General features: G+C 43.0%; 1 protein-coding gene across 4 annotated transcripts; it reads right to left on the bottom strand.

Moving 5' to 3' along the window:
- Nucleotides 1–275: 275 nt before the first annotated feature.
- On the bottom strand, nucleotides 276–4,384 carry LOC147606057 (pentatricopeptide repeat-containing protein At1g11290, chloroplastic-like). 4 transcript variants are annotated; one of them, XM_086792395.1, is made up of 2 exons: nucleotides 3,848–4,384; nucleotides 276–3,536 (listed from the first exon to the last, which is right to left on the bottom strand). In XM_086792395.1, the coding sequence occupies exon 2, from the start codon at nucleotides 3,495–3,497 to the stop codon at nucleotides 1,200–1,202; it is 2,298 nt and encodes a 765-aa protein (XP_086648521.1). In that variant the 5' UTR covers nucleotides 3,498–3,536; nucleotides 3,848–4,384; the 3' UTR covers nucleotides 276–1,199. The 4 variants fall into 4 exon arrangements, with proteins under 4 accessions (XP_086648521.1, XP_086648523.1, XP_086648524.1 ...); XM_086792397.1 differs by having other exon boundaries at nucleotides 276–3,418; nucleotides 3,495–4,383; XM_086792398.1 differs by having other exon boundaries at nucleotides 276–3,418; nucleotides 3,744–4,383.
- Between the last annotated feature and the right edge of the window lie 15,106 nt (nucleotides 4,385–19,490).

Below are 19,490 nucleotides of genomic sequence, written 5' to 3'. Positions count from 1 at the left end.
GGCATAGGACCGTAGAGACTAGACCACTCAAGTGGTCGCTCTCCTTCGAACATCTACTTCGAGCCTCTTGTTTGGTACTGTATTCATTTGTTCATGGACATCATCTGGTTCTTGGAACCCATGGAGCATTGTATTTGTTAAATACTCCCAATAATATATTATATATCGAGGGGGGGGGGGGGGTCGGCCCGTTCCGGCCCCAATGCTGGTGTCTATCTATCTCATTTCATTTCATTTCAAATTTCAATTGTTATTAAGTTGTCCATTTCAAATTGTGATATTAAGTTGTGCTATTACGTGTGTGGGTGTCCAACGGAGTCTATTCCCACTTGACGGGATCGGTTTCATCATGTGCCTCAGACATCCCAACCAAGCTATTTCCAACAAACAACTCTTTTTCGAACCCCTTTTCCATGGTTTCCATATGTACTGTTCATCCCATTTCTATGGCCCTATACTGCCACAAGCTTTCAAGACACAAGCAGATGTGCCATCAGGGCAGACACACCCTCCGATTGCATCTGTTCAAAACCTTCCTGATCAGGATATCCTGCAAGAAGTGCATTCCAGGAAACAATCTTGTCCTGGCAGCTGGTCAAAGACTTCCCCTGCTTCTGAAAGTTGGCCACATTAGGCATACATGCTCACCAGAGTGTTGCCAACAGGAAGATCTTTTTCACAACCCATTCAAACAATTGAATTTCCTGTCCCTTTCTAATATCTCTTGCCTGGCACAAGCTTTTCGAAGAGCTACATATGTGTAGCTACTATAGTAGGGTGTATACAAAGCTCCTGCATTATCTGATGCAGGCTGAGAGAGTGATGCCATTGCCCACATTCGCTAAAGAGAAGTCCATATATGCTCATTCTGACCAGCCTGTAAAAAACCTGTTGAGCATCGTGCACGCTTCCACATTCCACAAACATAGGCACAGTATGGTTCCCAACAGCCATATGATCCTCGAGCCCATGGCTGCAGGCACATATATGTGTGAGTCTCGCATGCTGTATATCTTCTCTTTTTCTACACTTGTGCAATTCCCAGATAAAGTCATCAATCAAAAGAGGCTCGTCTCTGATGCCAGGTCGAAGCACACCTTGAGCTTCCATTATTCTTCTCCCAGCCGCCTGCCGTAAAGACATTGATAAGAAATAATAAGAAGGCATTTTTCATGCCCTTAAATGAAAGGTCTGCAGCATCAAGCAGGCAAGTCATTTCCATTGCTCTCATCTGACCATGGCTGCATCACTAAATTCACATTTGGCATGTAACCTTCCTCTTTTACTTGAAATTCTAGCCTCTTAAGCCTCTCAAAAATACTAACACTTTGTGGGTGGCTTCTATCTCCTGCTACAAAATCATGCACTACAGTATCAACCTCAACACAAGCCTTTCCTAGCTTTTTGCGTATGCTTGCATATTTCCTTATATTCTGTAACCTATCTACAAATTCACGCATGCCTGAATCAGCATAAAGGTTGGACATAAGCATGTATCCGGATGCATCTTTTGGGTCCATGGTGACAATGTTGTCAAAACACTTTTTTGCCAGATGTATGTTACCATGTATTTTGCATTGGTTCAGTAAGGACATCCATGCCACGATGTTAGACCCAACTGGCATACCTTGCAGCAGGTCTGCCGCCTCCTTCAACCGTCCTGCACGGCCAAGAAGCTCAACCATGCAGTTATGATGTTCAGTAGTTGGTGTGACTCCATACTTCTTTTCCATGGTGTAGAAGTGGTGGCACCCTTGGTTCACAAGCCCAAGGTGATAACAAGCAGAGAGAAGACATACGAACGTTACATCGTTTGGCTTCACACCTTCTTGTACCATGTCATTGAAGCATTCCAAAGACAACTCATGTATATCATGCTGAGCATAGGCTGCAATCATTGCACTCCATGTAACCACACTGCGATTTTGCATTCGGTCAAACACCCTCCGCGAATCCTGCAAGCTCCCACATTTAGCATACATATCGATGACAGTGTTACCCACTTGCATGTCAAAATCCCAGCCATTACCAACAATGTGAGCATGGATAAGAAAGCTGTGGACTAGGGCAGCCATGTTCGAACAAGCTTTCATAGCACAAAAATAGGTGATCTCATTGGGTTCCATGCCATCTTGTAGCATTTGATAAAAGAGCTCAAGAGAATCCTGACCCTGCCCATGATATGCATACGCTGCGATCATTGCACTCCATGTAACCACACACCGTCTATGCAAATCATCAAACAACCTACGAGCATCCTCAAGGCCTCCACATTTGCCATACATGTCAATTAGACAGTTCCCAAGCTGAAGATCCAACTCAAAACCACTTTCAATGATGTGGGTATGGATAGATTTTCCCATATGCATGTTTGAGCAAGCTTTGAGTGCACAAACAAAGGTCACATTATCAGGTTGCAAGCCTTCTCGTAGCAACTGTGCGTACAGCTGAAGAGCCTCATCTCGATCTCCATGCTCAGCATATCTAGCAATTATTGCACTCCATGCTGCCAAACTTCGATTTGGTAGCTTATCAAAAAGCCTCCGAGCATCCTCTAGCCTCCAACAATTTGCCCCATGGTGTACACCTATCCCATAACCACAATCTCTCGCAAGGGAAATGGTGGAATCTCTCGCAAGGGAAATGGTGGAATCGCCTTTGTTTCTGGCCTCGGTATCAGGGAATGCTTTCAGTATGTTTAGAAGCGTCACATTGTCAGGTTTGATGCCCTCCTTTTGCATTCTTTGGCAAAGTTCATATGCCTTCTGGTCATGCCCATTACGTGAATAGCCTGCAATCATCGAATTCCAAGTGACCACATCCCTCTCCAACATCTTATCAAAGACTGCCTGTGCATCATCAAGACTTCCACACTTGATGTACATGTCAATAAGGGTATTCCCAACATGCACAGCTAGCTCCAAATTATCCTCGACAGCATTTGCATGAACAAGCTTGCCTTGATTCAAGGCAGTTATGGTGGAGCACGCTTTAAGAACTGCAACAAAAGTATGGGAATCTGGTTTTACAATTTGTCGTTGTAGCATCAAGTGATAGAGCTTGATGGCCTGTTCACCTTGCCCAAGCTTAGCATGAGCCAAAACTATGGCACTCCATACAAACACATCCGGGTTGGGCAGTGTGCTAAACACTTTGTTTGCATCTAGCAAGTTCCCACATGCAGCAAATAATCGAATGAGGCAGCTTGCCAAGAAGACGTCAGACTCTAACCCTCTTCTCACAATCATGCAGTGCACCTCCCTGCCTAGCTTCACATTCTTCCTGCTGATGCACCCTTGAAGGAGATGAGAGAGTAAATTTGCGGAAAGGGGGACTCCTTCCTGATTTGTGCTGTCGACCACATGAAGTGCCTCGAGGAAGTGGCCTTTCTGACATAGTTCTCTTAAAGTCTTGAGAGCTGCCACATGAGGGAAATTAAAATTGGAGCATTGCTGATTTGAAGACTGGTATGAATATAAAATCCAGCAGGTTACCATTAATCTATGAAATGGAAGATTGTCGCTGGCCCCAAAGCACTGATGGAACAGAAGATAACCATTGATCGTAACCACAGAAATAACAAAAATCACCAAGCATGGAAAGAACACAAGTGTAGCTTTGATGTTGATAGAAAAGAAGATAACCACTGACCTTAAACAGAAATGGGACCGACAGATTACCAGTGATCATTGACACAGAAGATTACAATTGACATCAAATTAATCTATGAAACAGAAGATTACCATTGATCTTAAACAGGGGTTTTAGCCACTGGTCTCAAACACGGATGCCATTGGCCTTAATCGAAAGATTATTGATGAATTTGAATGCAAAAGAGCTTGCTTACAGGTGAAACGGCCAAGCTCCTTGCAGATCATGAATGTCTGGAGGGAAATCTTTCTGGTAGGCAAGCTTTGGAGGAGTGAGCTTTCAAGGGGGCAATGGCGACCATATCATAACCGGCCAAGACAAAGGGCAAAGTCTTGCACTGGATGACCTGGTAGCCCTTCCGTCTGACGGACCCGGAAGATGGAGAGGCTCAACCCTAGCGCGCAACCCGAAGACTTGCCCCCCTCCTTGTTCTTCTTCTTCGTCGTCGTCTTTGCAACCACCTGCTGCTGCTGCTGTTTCTTCTTCTTCTTCTGTGTGGCTACGGCTAGGCCTGCATCCATAGCCCTCCTCCAGCTTCTGCATTTTCTTCTTCTTCTGCTCCTGCTGAATCTATCGCGTTCCCCCAGACGTTAGCAGAACAGGCCGGTTTTGTTCCCCGCATTTGTGGTTGAAAGCTAAATAGTTGTCCTTCAAAATGAAATTTTGGGTTACCCTTGATTCATTTTGGGCTAAGGTACCCTAAGGTCGGCACAATACCTAATTCTCTTAATTCTCTAAGGTGTTGCAATGAGTTGCAACACCTTAGAGATGGCACAATACCTAGTTCTCTTAATTCCCTAAGGTGTTGCAATGAGTTGCTAGTGAGGTACCTTAATTCCCTAAGGTGTTGCAATGAGTTGCTAGTGAGGTAGCTAGGTCCAACTTGTTGCCCCATACAAAATTGTAGGCATACAATTTTGCCCCATACAAAATTGTAGGCATTGTGCACTCAAAATGTGGCCCCTCAGTTTGGATGTTGTGAAGATGAAATTCCTTGCATGCTTCAAACCTACCAATAGCTTTTTGCCACATCACCATCTTGCCTTGTCCATCGTATGAAGCCACAAAACCTCTCTCTCATGAAAGTCTTTAACAACAACTCTGCCATCATGTGATTTATTGAAAAATGAATATTGATCGATCTTCAATATCCTCAGGTGTACAAAATACTTTACTGAGGTTTCAATTTTTATTTCAGCTCAATGATATCAAAATTGTAGGCATTACACACAAAATGTACCCCTTTAATGTGGATGTTGTGAAGATGAAATCCCTATTGAAAGAGCGCAAGCTCAAAGTGTTAAGGGCATATGAACATTCTCTTAGGTAGATCAATAGGGTTTTAAAAATAGCAAAAAGCATGCTTTTACTTTTTTGGAAAAGATATATGCTTTTCAAGACATGTATATAAAGGGATGTTGCCAATCATAATATATATAAAGGGAGCTCTTTCTCCTACTATTGGTATCAGAGCTTGGAAATGCCATAAAAGGGTATGTGAATTTGTTAGCAACAGCTTACAAAAGATTTAAAGCTTTTTGTAAAGCTTTATTAAGGCTTATAACACCTTAGTAGCTTGTCTATGTGCAAGGATCACTAGGTGGAGCTTCGCTTTATTAAGGCTTATAACACCTTAGTAGCTTGTCTGTGTGCAAGGATCACTAGGTGGAGCTTCGCTTCAATGTGAGGCTAAGCATATCCACATCATTGATGTTAGTTTACATGGAGCATTGTCTAGGTGAAGGCACCATCCACAAGAGATTGTGCAAAGGATTCGGAGCTGGAGTGAAAGGTTAGTGTTGTCATCATTGTGAGGCTAAGAAATCAAACAAAACAAAAACATGTATATATGTGTAAAATTTGGTGTTTTTGTTCCAAGCAGTGATAATTGGCTTATATCTAGAGTAGGTGTTATGGCATGCTTTCTTTGTCAATGTGTTGGGGGTGTTTTTGGTTTTCCATCGTTACATTTTGTATCCTAATAGCATTTTTTGTTTGCATGAGTGGTATGTGTGTTTGAGCTTAAGCCATGATGTCGGTTTTTTGAGGAACTTCCTGATGTGGCTTTGTATTCAATACAAGGTCTTGGCAGCAAAAGTAGATAAAGCTTTTGGGTGATATGTTATGGTCCTAGTTGTGGGGGGCTTAAGATCATTAAATTTTTTTAAGTCTTAGATAAAGCTTAAAGATCCGATGGCCAACGTGGAATACCAAAATGGCATGGCATGAAAGGCTGGACTAATGTGAGCAAGTAAACACAATTGCCTCAGAAGGGTCACGAGACGACTGTTGGAAAGCCGCAAGAAGGTATCAAATAAGAAAATCAGATGGGTATAGCATGGTAGTAGCCAATCACCTATTGTGAGGGATGATCAAGGAAGCATAGCGTGGGCATGTGGGTAGGCCATACACCTGCCAAAAAGGGAAAGCTATTCATGAAGGTGTGGGGAGTGATCCAGAAGGACGCACGAGACAAAAAAAGGAGAAAGAAAATGGGGAGATCGAAGGAATCGAGTGGCAACCCTTTTTTTGAGAGAAAGAAAATGGGGAGATCAAAGGAATCGGGCGGCAACCCTTTTTTGAGAGGAATGAAGGTAGAAAAGGTCTTTTTTGGTTTTATAAAGGGGGTTTTTGGTTGGAGATCACATGAGACCTTGAAGGAGGGACGTGATATGGCCAGTCGTCTTGCAGGGAGACTCAAAGAGAAGAAGAGTTCAGAGTGAAGTCTGTCTGTGCAGTGTGAGTGAAGTCTGTCTATGTAGTGTGAGTAAGTGTGGATAGGGCTAGAACAGAGGGAGTGAGTGAGTCATATGATCAGTTGAAGATTGCAGAGGCAAGCCTAGAATCTTTGACTCGGCCTCTATTGGATCTTGGTGCTACCAAGGACTTTGCTCAACTGGTGTTTGAAGAAGAAGAAGAAGACAGAGTTTGTGTTTGAAGAAGAAGATCTTCAGAGATAGTTGTAGAATTCAACAAGTAGGTTTGAAGCTGTGGGACGATCCCTCAGTTTTTTATGTTTTTTTTCTCTTGTTTGAGCCTGGGGTCTCAGGGTTATTGAGACTGGTTTAGATTTTGCATATATGAACAAATCTGAACATTTTGTGAGTGGATGGATGAGTTTTTGTGCTATGGTGTTTTGGTTGTGTTGTTTTGATTGAGATTGTTGAGAAAAATCAATTGTGAGTGAAGATTTGAAGTCTGCGGAGTCAGGACTAGATCCCAATAGGGTCAACTGAGTGTTAGCAGTGTCATAGAGGGTTAGCTAAGTGTCAAGATCACTCAGCTAAGGGTGTAGAAGGGTAGAATTAATCTTTTTAGGTTGAGAGGAAGCTAGTTTGGGTTAAGTCTGAGAGGTAAAGGTCTATCAAAGTCAGTCAAACAGTTTTGTGGACTGAAGAATACCTAATAGAGGGTCAGTTGATGTCAGATTAAGGGTTGTAAGGTTGATTAAGGGTTGTAAGGCTGAATCATCATGCGGTCAAATGTGTTTGAGGGTTTGTAAGTGTCAAAAGACACATAAGAGGGAAGGCCATAGTCGATTGTGTCAACTGAGTCAGGATTGAATCAGATAGGAATCAGCCATAACATTTAGCAGAGGTCAATTTGTTGTTAGACTTGAAGGAAAATATGGGAGTTTAAAGAACAGTAAGCTACATTAAAATTGATAAACTCTATCGGGATCAGACAAGAGTCAGACGGTCAGCTGAGGGTCAGTTGGGGTGAGATAAGCAGATCAAAGGAGGTCAGCTGAGGTGTTATCACTGAAGATCAGGGTTGTTGAGAGTCAGATCTGACCCAAGAGGGCATTCTGGTAGGTCAACTAATTCAGGATGACGATGATTAGGTGTCTGACTGCATCAGTAGAGAGTCAAAGGATAGCTGTAGGGCTGCTGGGTGCCTTGAGTTAGGTGTTTTCAATTATTTCGATGCTATAGAGGCAGATTCTGTTTGGTCTTCCTATGTTTTGGTGCCTCCACGGAGCAATTGGGTTGAAATAGCTTTGGTGTTGTTGCCTACAATGAAAAGATGTAGAGGAGAAGAGAGCTTGAGCTCTTGCAAGCACACACACACTCACAAAATCCTAAAAGAGAACACACAAGGTGAGAGGCTAAAAATCTTCTTCTTATTCACTCAACACTCAACACACCATATACAAAGATAAGAGTACACACCATATGAAAAGGTACTCAACCAAATACATACTAGGGTTTTCTATAGTGTGAACCCAACTAAATGACCTGGCGCTATAACCATGCCAGTCTCTAGAATGGCTGTCACATAGCATGTCATCCCACTGGCCGCATATCACCCATGATCTCACCAACCATGCCAGTGGTGTAAGTGTAGGGCCTATCCCCCAGGCGGGTCATCAGTGTCCACCGCCTCACTAGATGAGCTCGATATCTCAACACTCCCCCTCGAGCTCAACTCCATCTCATGTACACCAAGCGAAGCCTTGAATCTGCAAAGCTTCTCTGTACACCCAATGCTTTGGTGAAGATGTCAACAACTTGATCCTGTGTGCTAACATAAACAAGGTCAACGTCTCCTGCCAAAACCTTCTCTCTGACAAAATGGTAGTGGACCTCTATATGCTTCGTGCGAGCATGAAAAACTGGGTTCCTAGCCAACTGTAACTACTGATGTTGTCACAGAAAATGACAACTTGTCTATCCACTGATAGACCCAAATCTGCAAGTAGCTTTCTCAACCAAGCTACCTCACATGCTGCCATAGCAGCACCTCTGTACTGGATAGAGTAATCGTCGGCTGCTTCTTGTTGCTCCAAATCACAGCAGCACTCCCCAAAGAAAACATGAAGCCACTAGTAGATCTTCTATCTGAGATACTACCAGCCCAATCAGCATCTGTGTACCCACGTACACATATCTCTATCCCAGTTTCATAAAATAGTCCACAATGCAAAGTAGACCTCACATACCTCAGTATGTGTCTTAATGCATCCAAATGTGGCTTCCGAGGAACCTGCATAAACTGACTCACCAACCCAACAGCATAGCTCAAATCTGGCTTGGTGATCGTCATGTAGATCAAGCTTCCTACTATGCGCCTATACATAGTAGGATCCTCCAAAATCTCTCATAAATCTGCACTCAACTTGCCATTATGATCCAATGGCACTGAGATAGGCTTACAGCCTGTCATACCATACTTGGACAACATGTCCAAGCTATACTGTCTCTGCAGTAATCCAATACCATGTGGTGACCTAATCACCTCAATGCCCAAGAAATATTTGAGCTCCCCCAGATCCTTCATCTCAAACTTCTGTCTAAGCACGATCTTTACATCAAAGATCTCTGCATCATGGTCCCCTGTAATGATCAGGTCATCTACATAGATGACAACAAGTAGAAACCCTCTATCACTGTGTCTCACATACAGTGAGAAATCTGCATTATCTATATGAAAGCAAATAGTGACAAGATATTCAGAAATCTTGTCAGCAGACCATGCTCTTGGTGCTTGTTTTAAGCCATACAAGGCTTTCTTCAACCTGCAAACATGCTCGGGATGACTCACATCCTCATAACCAGGTGCAACATATACACCTCTTCCTGCAAATCCCCATGTAAGAATGCATACTTTACATCCATCTGCTGATGTAAAGACCATTGCTTTGACGTAGCCACTGCTATCACAACTCTCACTATTGCCATCTTGGCAACTGGGCTGAAAGTTTTCTCATAATCAATGCCATATGTCTGCGCATATCCTTTGGCTACCAATCTAGCCTTGTACCTGCTTATGCTTCCATCACTGTTATGTTTTACTTTGTACACCCACTTGCATCCAATGGCTTTCTTGCCTTCAGGCAATTGCACTAAATCCCAAGTCTCATTTCCATATAGTGCATCCATCTCCTCATCCATAGCTTTCTCCCAACACACATTTCTAACAGCCTCATCAATGCATGTGGACTTTACAACCTGTACAACTTTTGCCATGTATGCATAGTGATGTGCCACATAACCATCATAGGTAAACTTTTGCATAGGATTCTTCACTCTCCCAGATCTTCGCAGCTTTGCATTCATGGCTTCCATAGCCTTCTTTACACCAAGTGTTCTTATAGCTGGTATCTGTCAAGATCCTCATCAAGGCTCATCTCTAAGCCACTAGACTCTCCATCAACATGAGAATGCCCTGCAGAAATGTCAGGCATCCTAAGGGGCTCAATCACTTTCTCTTTGCCTTTATGTGATGTACTAATCACATTTGCAGGACTGGTATTATGACGTAGCCTACCACTCTATGGTCTATTAACTGAACCACTAGATGAGGACTCTCCTAGTCCACTCAAAGACTGTGATTGCTAACTTGCATTCTGTGCAACCACATTTCCACTCACATCAGTCCCAACAGCTTGCATTCCAACAGCATACCAGCTACTCATCTCATCAAAAACAACATCCCTGCTTACCCTCAACTCACGTGTAGCAGGGTTATAACACTTGTATCCCTTTTGCTCAAGGGAATACCCAACAATAAACACACATTTTTTAGCTTTTGGATCTAGCTTAGCTCTTAGCTCATCTAGAACATGCACATATGCAATGCATCCAAAGACTTTCAAATGAGACAAATCAGGTTTTTTGCTAGTAAACCTCTCCTCTGGAGTTACATCATGTATGGCTGTAGTTGGAGTCATGTTCATGATGTAAATTGCTGTAGAAACAGCCTCACCCCAATAGCTATGCGGCATATTCTTCTCTCCCATAAAAGCTCGCACAATCTCAGCAATGTGCTTGTTTTTTCGCTCAGCAACTCCATTTTGCTGCTGCGGAGTGTATCTGCATGTAAACTATCTCCGAATACCATTCTTCTTAAAAAATTTAGAGAACTCATTGGAGAAGTACTCTCCCCCTCCATCTGACCTTAGGCACTTTGCATATTTCCCTGCTTGCTTTTCAACCATAACTCTAAAATTTTGAAAATGAGTGAACACCTCACCCTTCTACTTCATGAAGTATACCCACACTTTCCTTGTGTGGCCTTCCATAGACATGGTCTTCATAGGACCCCATACATCTGAATGCACAACATCTAGTGCATTTCTACTCACATTTTTGTCATGTGGAAATATATGCTTTGTTTGCTTTCCAAATTGGCATGCTTCACATATTTTCTGCATACCTTCAACTTTAAACTTTGGCAGCCCTGTCACAATTCCTTTAGTCTGCATAGACTTCATTCTCTACACATTCACATGTCCAATTCTTTTATGCCAAATGTCTGTGTCTGCAAAAATTCCTGAACCATTTGCAAACATCGTAGCACTCACTTCAAGCATGTTTATATTCAATGTAAACATTCTGCCCACTCTGTTACCTTTTGCAACCAACCTGCACTTGTCTTTAAAGCCTTCAACATAACAACCATCAAGATTAAACCAAACCTACAAACCCTTCTCAATCACCAACTGAAACCAGATTCTTTGTTATGTTCGGAACATGAAGTACATCTACAAGGTACGGCACATCTCCAACATGGGCAATTGGATGAGCAGTGTCATCCCCTGTTTCCACCACAAAACCTGGTCTTTCAAGGTTTTTCATCTCCTTGAACCACTCCCCATGACTTGTCATGTGGTTCGAAGCACCTGAATCAATGTACCATACATCATCTTTATGTGCTGCTTCAACATTTTCAGACATGGCATTAACGACATGCTGCATAAAAAACAACCTTTCATTATCCTCATTGTTTCTGCTCGAGGATGCATAGTTGTTTTGCTGCAATTTTCCATTTTGCATGTCAGCCTGCTTCTTATAACAATCTGCCTGTTGCACATGTCCAAGCTTACCACAATAAAAGCATCCACGTGTATCATTATACTGCCTTTGCCAATTTCCACGACCTCTTTGACTCCCCCTGCCTCTGAATTGGCCTCTTCCACCTGCGTGTTGTTGTTGTTGTGAATTCTGGGACTGTTGTTGTTGCTGCTCTACTGGCCATAATTTTGATTACCTATTCGGCCACCTCCTTGGCCGCGTCCACGGCTTCCTCTACCTCGTCTTCTTCCTGAACTTGTGTAGAAGGCTTGTTGCTCTGAATTGTTTTTGTTTTGTGAAGGCTGTTGGTCTTCACCCAAGCTCTTCTCTTCTATAATCAACATAGACACCAAATTTGTGAAATTGGGAATGTTTTCCCGAGTCTGAATAGACGTCTTGAACGCCTTATACTGTGGCCCGAGACCACGTAGACAAACTTCCACCTTATCATCATCATCTACTGAAATGCCAATAGATGCAAGGGATTCCACAATACCCTTGATCTTCAATGCATAGTCATTCACAGACATAATCTTTTTCTCCACAGTATGAAGTTCATTCTTCAACTGTATCTTTCGTGCCTTGGTATTCGTTTCATAGAGTTTTACCAAGGTGTCCCACAACTCCTTGGGGGACTTGGCATCTTGTATGTGCCCAATCATGGTGTCATGTATACTGATGATAGAGAGCCAATACATAAATTTTCTGGCTCCTTGGTTCCAATCCTTGAACTCTTTCACATCTGTAGCAGTTGGATTGATCTCCGGTATCTCTGGTGCCTCTTCATGCTCACCTTCTGTATAGTCCCAGTAACCCTTTCCCATCAGGAAATTTGTCAGCCTAAACCTCCAAGCATGGAAGTTGTTCTTATCAAGTTTCTCAGCAACAATCTGGTTTATGCCATCATATGACGTCTTGCCAGCAGACACACAAATTTACCAGAAACAGCACTTTGGTTTGTCCTCCTGCACAAACTGCTGTATTTTCTGCAGTGGTACTGTACTACACTTAAATGTCACAACACGTGACCTCTCAATGTGCATACATACACCCAATATGGCAACTGTTGACCTCCTTGCAGCACACACAATGTCTGCACAACCAATCTGTCTTCCTGCAGTTCTTAAAACAGAGTTTTGCAGAGAATCGATGACTTACCCGCAGTGCTCGAAATCGCCTGTTTTCTGAAAAACGGAGGTTGTAACGCGCCCGAAATACGTTTTTGGTTTGGAAATAGTTGTTCAATAGGATAGTATAGTTGCCTTGTAGCTTTACTCCCGTGAAGAAAGCTCTTCAATCAGAGATCGTTTGCCGGTGCCTCCCGTAGAGCTCCCGACAAGGGTGTCGCCACCAACACAAATAGGGAAGAGTAGATGAAGCTCTTACCCTCGTACCGCTTCCTATGCTTCTTTTGCTTATAGCTCAGCCCTTAGCATGAACCAAGCTCTAATACCATGAAAAGATGCAGGGGAGAAGAGAGCTTGAGCTCTTGCAAAAGCACACACACTCACAAAACCCTAAAAGAGAACACACAAGGTGAGAGGTTGAAAATCTTCTTCTTCTTCACTCAACACTCAACACTCAACACACCATATACAAAGATAAGAGTACACACCATATGAAAAGGTACTCAACCAAATACATACTAGGGTTGAAAATCTTCTTCTTCTTCACTCAACACTCAACACTCAACACACCATATACAAAGATAAGAGTACACACCATATGAAAAGGTACTCAACCAAATACATACTAGGGTTCTCTATAGTGTGAACCCAACTAAATGAGCTGGCGCTATAACTATGCCAGTCTCTAGAATGGCTGTCACACAGCCTGTCATCCCACTCGCCGCATATCACCCATGATCTCACCACCCATGCCAGTGGTGTAAGTGTGGGGCCTATCCCCCAGGCGGGTCATCAGTGTCCACTGCCTCACTAGATGAGCTCGATATCTCAACATACAAGTCATGCATATTATGATACTACAAGAGCTTTATGCTTTGGAAGCTTCTTTGGGAGTGGGATTGTCATGATTGTGATTGGAGCTTAGCAAAGAGCCATTGAGTGCTCCTTGAGTATATTTTAAGGGTTGTAGAGGCAAAGACTGATTGCTGCTCATCACCTCACATTGTCAGATGTCTGTTGTTGTCATCGCACTTGTGGTGGATGGACAAGGAGGAGTTAGAAGCCAAAACAAAGGCCTTGGTTTGGTCTTCCTTAGCATGTGAAATGTGTAGCCTTCTTGGCTAGTGTGTGGGGCTAAGGATTCTTCCCCTTGCACCTAGATTTGAGTGTCCCATTGGTGATCTTTTTTCAAGTGTGGATGGACAAGGAGGAGTGAGAAGCCAAAACAAAGGCCTTGGTTTGGTCTTCCTTAGCATGTGAAATGTGTAGCCTTCTTGGCTAGTGTTGTGTGGGGCTAAGGATTCTTCCCCTTGCACCTGGATTTGAGTGTCCCATTGGTGATCTTTTTTCAAGTGTGGTGTAGAGGGGAGGTTGATTAAGGAGGCGACGAGGGTTGGGAACTGGTGCTGGATTGGGATGGGTGAGGAGGGGAGGTTGATTAAGGAGGTGACGAGGGTGGGGGTGGCTCACTGGGGGTTGCTAGTGGGAGCAACTCCTCTGTCATTGTCATCGTCGTTGTCATCATCGGAGGAGGAATTGTTATCCGGGCACTTGGAGTAGAAGAAGCGGAGGGCATCATTGGTCTCTTAAAATGCAACTCTGGCTGTGAATAATCTTGAATTTGAGTGTGATTTGTAGGCAAAGGGTTAAATGCAAAATGATGATTACCACACAAATTTATCAGCATAATTTTACCAGAAATTACATTAAATCAAGGGTAACCAATTTGTACGGAATGGTTGGAATATCAAACCAACTCCGAATTGCAATCTGAAGTTATAGGGATCTGTATCAGATACCTAATGGTTAATTTGAATCCTCAATTGTACCAAAATATAGTGATTAGCACTGATCAATCACTGATTAGCAAATTAATGCTCTGTTTTGTGTGCAAAAAACAGAGTATGCGGGGAGCCTAGATCTGGGGCCTTAGACTTCAAATGAGCTCAAATCCTTTCAAGGCCATCAATAGCAATTAGTCTAGTAGAGGATTAAGCCAAAAAACACAAGATTTGACCAAACATTGAATGCTTAATCTCTATTTGACCAAACATTGAATCTCTATTTTACCAAAGTCACCTGCTGCTCTGCAGATTTGATGAAGAGCTTGGATCTCACTGTAGACTTGATCAAATCAATTTCTGACTTCACCAGCTTGTAGAGTATGCTTGAAAACCCCCGGGGCTAAGAGGAATTAGGCTGATTTGATTTGATGAAGTAGAAAACTCAGAATTTCTCCAAAAAATGCACCTGCAAATCGTGCTGTCGTCGGTGTTTTGCACTAAATTAGTTCACTTCCTTTGGGCTGTGTGTAGGCCCTTGAGTGTACTATGTACTACCTAAAAAAGCTTGGGCAATGGTTGAGCCTACAAGGAGAGGGAGATCCTCCACTGGCTGGGGGTGCAGAGGTTAGTTGAAAAAGAGGTGAAAATATTAATTTTCTACTAATCCTAATTAGCAAGGTAATTAACAAGATAATGGGCTCACAAATTGATGGATTCTAGGCTTGGCTCTGATACCATGTTAAAATTAGAGCAATGTGATGAGCTATGGTGGATCAAATGCTAGAATCAACATCATTAATAAAGTGATTAGAAGATAATTAAGATGTGATTAGTGAGTAATTAACTAATAGCTTAATGTAGGCATTAATAATCAAAAACCAGCAAATTCTCATTAGGCCAATGCCTCAATTTATAGAGTTTACATCCAAGCATCTAATCCCACTGATTTCTCCTTGATTCACTCCACCTCTTTTGCTTGATTCTCTCCACCTCTCCCAGAATATCTCTACACTTCCTAAATCTTCTCATGCTACCCTTTATTCTCTCCCAGTAGATTCTTCTCACCTTTTCACAGGTTCTCTCACATTTACACATTCTCTTTTATAGCCTCTAACCAAGGGCTTGTTCTTGCACACACCCTATTCACTTGTATATTTCAACAAGTGGTGGGCCCTTTTCATAGATTTCCAGGAAGGGTATGGCCGTGGCTTCAAGATGGTACAACTGTGTCTTTTGGAAGTTATAGTCGTGTCTTTTGGAAGGTACAACCATGTCTTTATCTACTGAGAAGGGTACGGTCATGGCTTCAATTCAGAAGAGTACGGGCATGGTGTAGTGAAGGTACAATCGTGGTGGCTAAAGAAAGGTACAGCCGTGGCTTAGTCTGAGAAGGGTACAACCATGGCATTAGAAGCGTACGGGCGTGCCTTATATTTTTGATGAGAGAACGACCATGTATTTGTAGAGGAAGAACGTTCAGCCATGGCATGGTGAAGGTAAAGCACGTGTCTTCAGGAGTGAACAGTCATGTCTTTTGGATAATATGGTCATGTCTTCATGCCATTTTTTTAACGCACCCTATAAACACATTTTATACCCTAAGGCTATGTAGCTAGCACCCCAGGTTTTGTACTGACTCCTTGCCGAGTTTACTAGAGTGAGATGGTGGCTCCAATTTGGTTTTGGCGAGGTTGGTAGCTCCAACGAAAGGTTGGGGGCCTCCATGGAGGGAGCAACTAGGGTGGGAGAAGCAAGGGGTTGAGTGGGGGTGCACCAAGGGGGGATGATAAGGGGTGGAGGAGTAGCCAAAGTTAAAGGTACATCACTGTCAGGGATAGTGGACTATGGTTGGATGGTTAAGGCATCCTCCTGAAGTTTTGCTTCCCCATTGTCTTGTACAGTAGTAGTGGTGGTTGTAAACAAATGCTATCTTGGGATTCCATTGAAATTTGGGTGATTCTAGAAGCACGGGGGTGGGAATGGTGTACCTTAGATGTCGGGGGACCCAAATTCGCCGATTACCTTCATAGAAGTGTTGAGCTTGGAGGAGAGGCTTGGGGATCGACCTGTAAGTCATTGCAGAGCGAGGCTGAGGTTTTTGGCAAGGTTGGTTCGGCTTTGTGGAAGGTTTCACCACCACAAAGGTTCTCCTATACCTTGTGGGCTTGTGGTTATCAAATTGGGGGTCATCGGGAGAGGTACGAGGAGCTGGTTTTGTCGAGGCGTGAATTTGGGAAGTGGATCTGTGAGGAATCTAAAGAGTTGTAGAGCCTTCATAATATCCTTGGGCTGCAAGGAGTTTCTTGGGTACCTAGGTGCGAGGGTTCTTGCCGTCAAGGTAGCCCTTGCCTTATTGCCACCCTTTGGAGGTACCAATGGTTTTAGCGGTAATGAGCATGTGGAAAGACTTTGGGGACCATAGGTAAATCTTCAGGATTGTCCGCTGGCAATGTTAACCCTTACCCTCTAGCTTGAATCATGAAGGAGATGAAAGGCAAGAGGCTATGTGAAAATTGAGGTTTCATGCAAAGAGAGGGAAGTGTAATTTTTGTGGTCTAATACCCAAATTTTAACCAGTAATTACTCATCACTCGGGTATTGGTTTCTAAAATTGATCATATGGCTAGGAAGCTCTTTATATACTCTTTCCACTCATGTAACTGATTTCTTAATCCTTTACTTCATTGATAATCAGAATTTCTCCCAAAGTTGCTAACTCTTAAGGCGAATTTTGGCGGCTTTATAGTCTTGTAGTAAATTGCTCATAACTTTTTGCTCGATTGCCCGTATTTGAAAGTTTTTATATAAAAGAATATAACAATCACTTACAAGAGGATAAGACACATGGGATTTGCCTTTTGATAAGAGATTAGGAGGAATTAATGTACTTGGGGTGGGTTAGGCTCATTAGTGGGGTTAGTTTGGTTAGTGGTGTTAGTACCAGTGGTGGCTTCTTTGATGCAGGTTTGGGTAGCTAGTGGAGTTGGGTGTTGATGAGGGTTCATGAGGCAATTGGGTATTCGTAGTGGGGAGAGGCCTCTTTTTGGGTATCATGGGAGAGTAGAGTGATGATGGTTAGTGGATGGGAGTGATCAGCTTGGGGTGGGTGATTGGAGGACAAGGGTTCTTTATCTGTCATTAGGATAAAAACTTGGCCGGATGCTAGTTTGTAGAGTGGCTTGCATCCCAATCAATTTGACACCGATTGTGCCCCATCCATCCACTTCCTAGAAGGATTTCTTTGCTTATGGTTCATGCAAGTATCACATAAAACTTCCCTTCCAAGGAGCTATTGCCAATGTGGAACAAGTTTGTGATTGTGCCTAAACATTGAACCGATTGTGAGGCAACTGCAGTGACTGTGGTGGCTGAGGTGTTCATTAATGGGGGACTCATGAGGGAGAGCCATGTGTCATAGGACATCAAATTTTGATTAGCTCTTATATCAACAAGAGCCAATTTTTGGGTGAAACTTGTCAGGGTGGTCAACTGCAACCAAGTGGGTTTCACTTCCTAGTCCTCTTCTTCAAGGTCCACTACTTGGGCCATGTTGACCATGATGTTTTTGCCTTGAAGATTTGCTTATCACTCTTTGGCTTCTCATTGGGCTATTTCTTTCATCTCTTCATGCTATTTCTTGTGTTGTTTTTTGGCATGCATGGCCCTCATTGAGTGGGCCATAGTAGCTTTTTAGTTTTTTAACCATTGAAGTATCCTGCCATCTCGACACCATTGAGTGTTTTGATGTGCACTGTCCCTTGTGGGGTTATCTCAGTGACTAGGAAAGTTCCTAAGCCTCTGAATTTGAGTTTCTTTTTGTGGTTTTTCATGCTTTAGAGGAGGACCATGTCGCCCTTGTTCATTTGTTTGTCTTTGAGTTGGTCAACCACTGTTTATGCCTCAGTTTTTCTACAATAATACTATATACAGCAACAAGGAGGTGTGACTCATCAAGCTTTTTAAGTTAAAAAAGGCGACAGCCCAGGACATTGCCTATGAGTTTCTCCTATATCGTAATTCTCAAACTAGGTACCACAAACTCCATAGGCATGACCGCTTAAGTACCATAGGTTAGACTAAAGGGTGTTGCATTTATGGCTACCCTATAGGAAGTGTGATATGCCCAGAGTGCGGTGGAAAATTTATGTTTCCAATCATTGCGATTGGCCTCAAATGTTTTGGTCAAGATGGCACAAAGTACTTTATTTGTGTTCTCAACTTCAACTTGCCTTAGTAGGGATAATAGGGGGAGGATTTCTTGTGGGTGACTAGGAATTCTTGTAACAAGAATTGGATCACTTGATTGACAAAGTGTGTGCCATTGTCTCTCGCGAGCTCAAGAGGGCACCCAAAGTGAGTGATCACTAATTCATAAAGGAATTTAGTAGTGGATCTTACATCAGCTTTGTGGGTAGCCCTAGGTTTGATCCATTAATGTGTAATAGTTCGTGGCCGTTATGATGTATCAAGCTTGAGTGTATCAAGCTGATGGACTAATGGGTCCTATGAACCACTTCTCAAATGGTTGTAAGGACACAACAGGGTTCAGGGGCATGTTGTCCTTAAAGCATGGGATTACCACTCGTTGGCATTCATTGCATCGTTTGACATATTCCACTACGTCTGCCATTAAGGTGGGCCACCATAGCCCTGTTGTTGTGAGGACTTTGTTAGTAGTGATATCTGCTCTACGAAGTGTCCTCCAGTGTTGGCAGAGTGGGCCTAATCTAAAAGGAAGACATATTCGTCTTTGTGGACACAGTGTCTTATGATTATGTCCTTCCCTTGCTTGTAGAGTTATCCTACAATCAATTGGTAGGAGGTAGCATTTTGAATGAGGCACCTTGCTAGGTCTTTGTTGTTGAAGAGTGGGTCAATGGGTAGGCCATTGGTAAGGAAGTTTGCAACCTCCTCTCCCCATTCAGGGATTAAGCACAGTTGAAATAAGGCAGCATCTGGCAAGTCATCACATTGATACCCACCACCATTGGGGATGCGTGACATGTGGTTAGCCAAGACATGTTGTGAGTGCTTCTGCACCATGACAGTGAAGTCAAACTCAAGTAAGATTAGAAGACATTTAGTGATTCTACTGGTGGTACAGGGTTGTTTACAAGACAAAGGAGAGCTTG

Source organism: Cibotium barometz, chromosome 58 (assembly GCF_041138505.1).
Source record: "Cibotium barometz isolate CiBa-2024 chromosome 58, ASM4113850v1, whole genome shotgun sequence".
NCBI classification, from domain to species: domain Eukaryota; kingdom Viridiplantae; phylum Streptophyta; class Polypodiopsida; order Cyatheales; family Cibotiaceae; genus Cibotium; species Cibotium barometz.
This window is presented reverse-complemented; position numbering and strand designations above follow the sequence as displayed.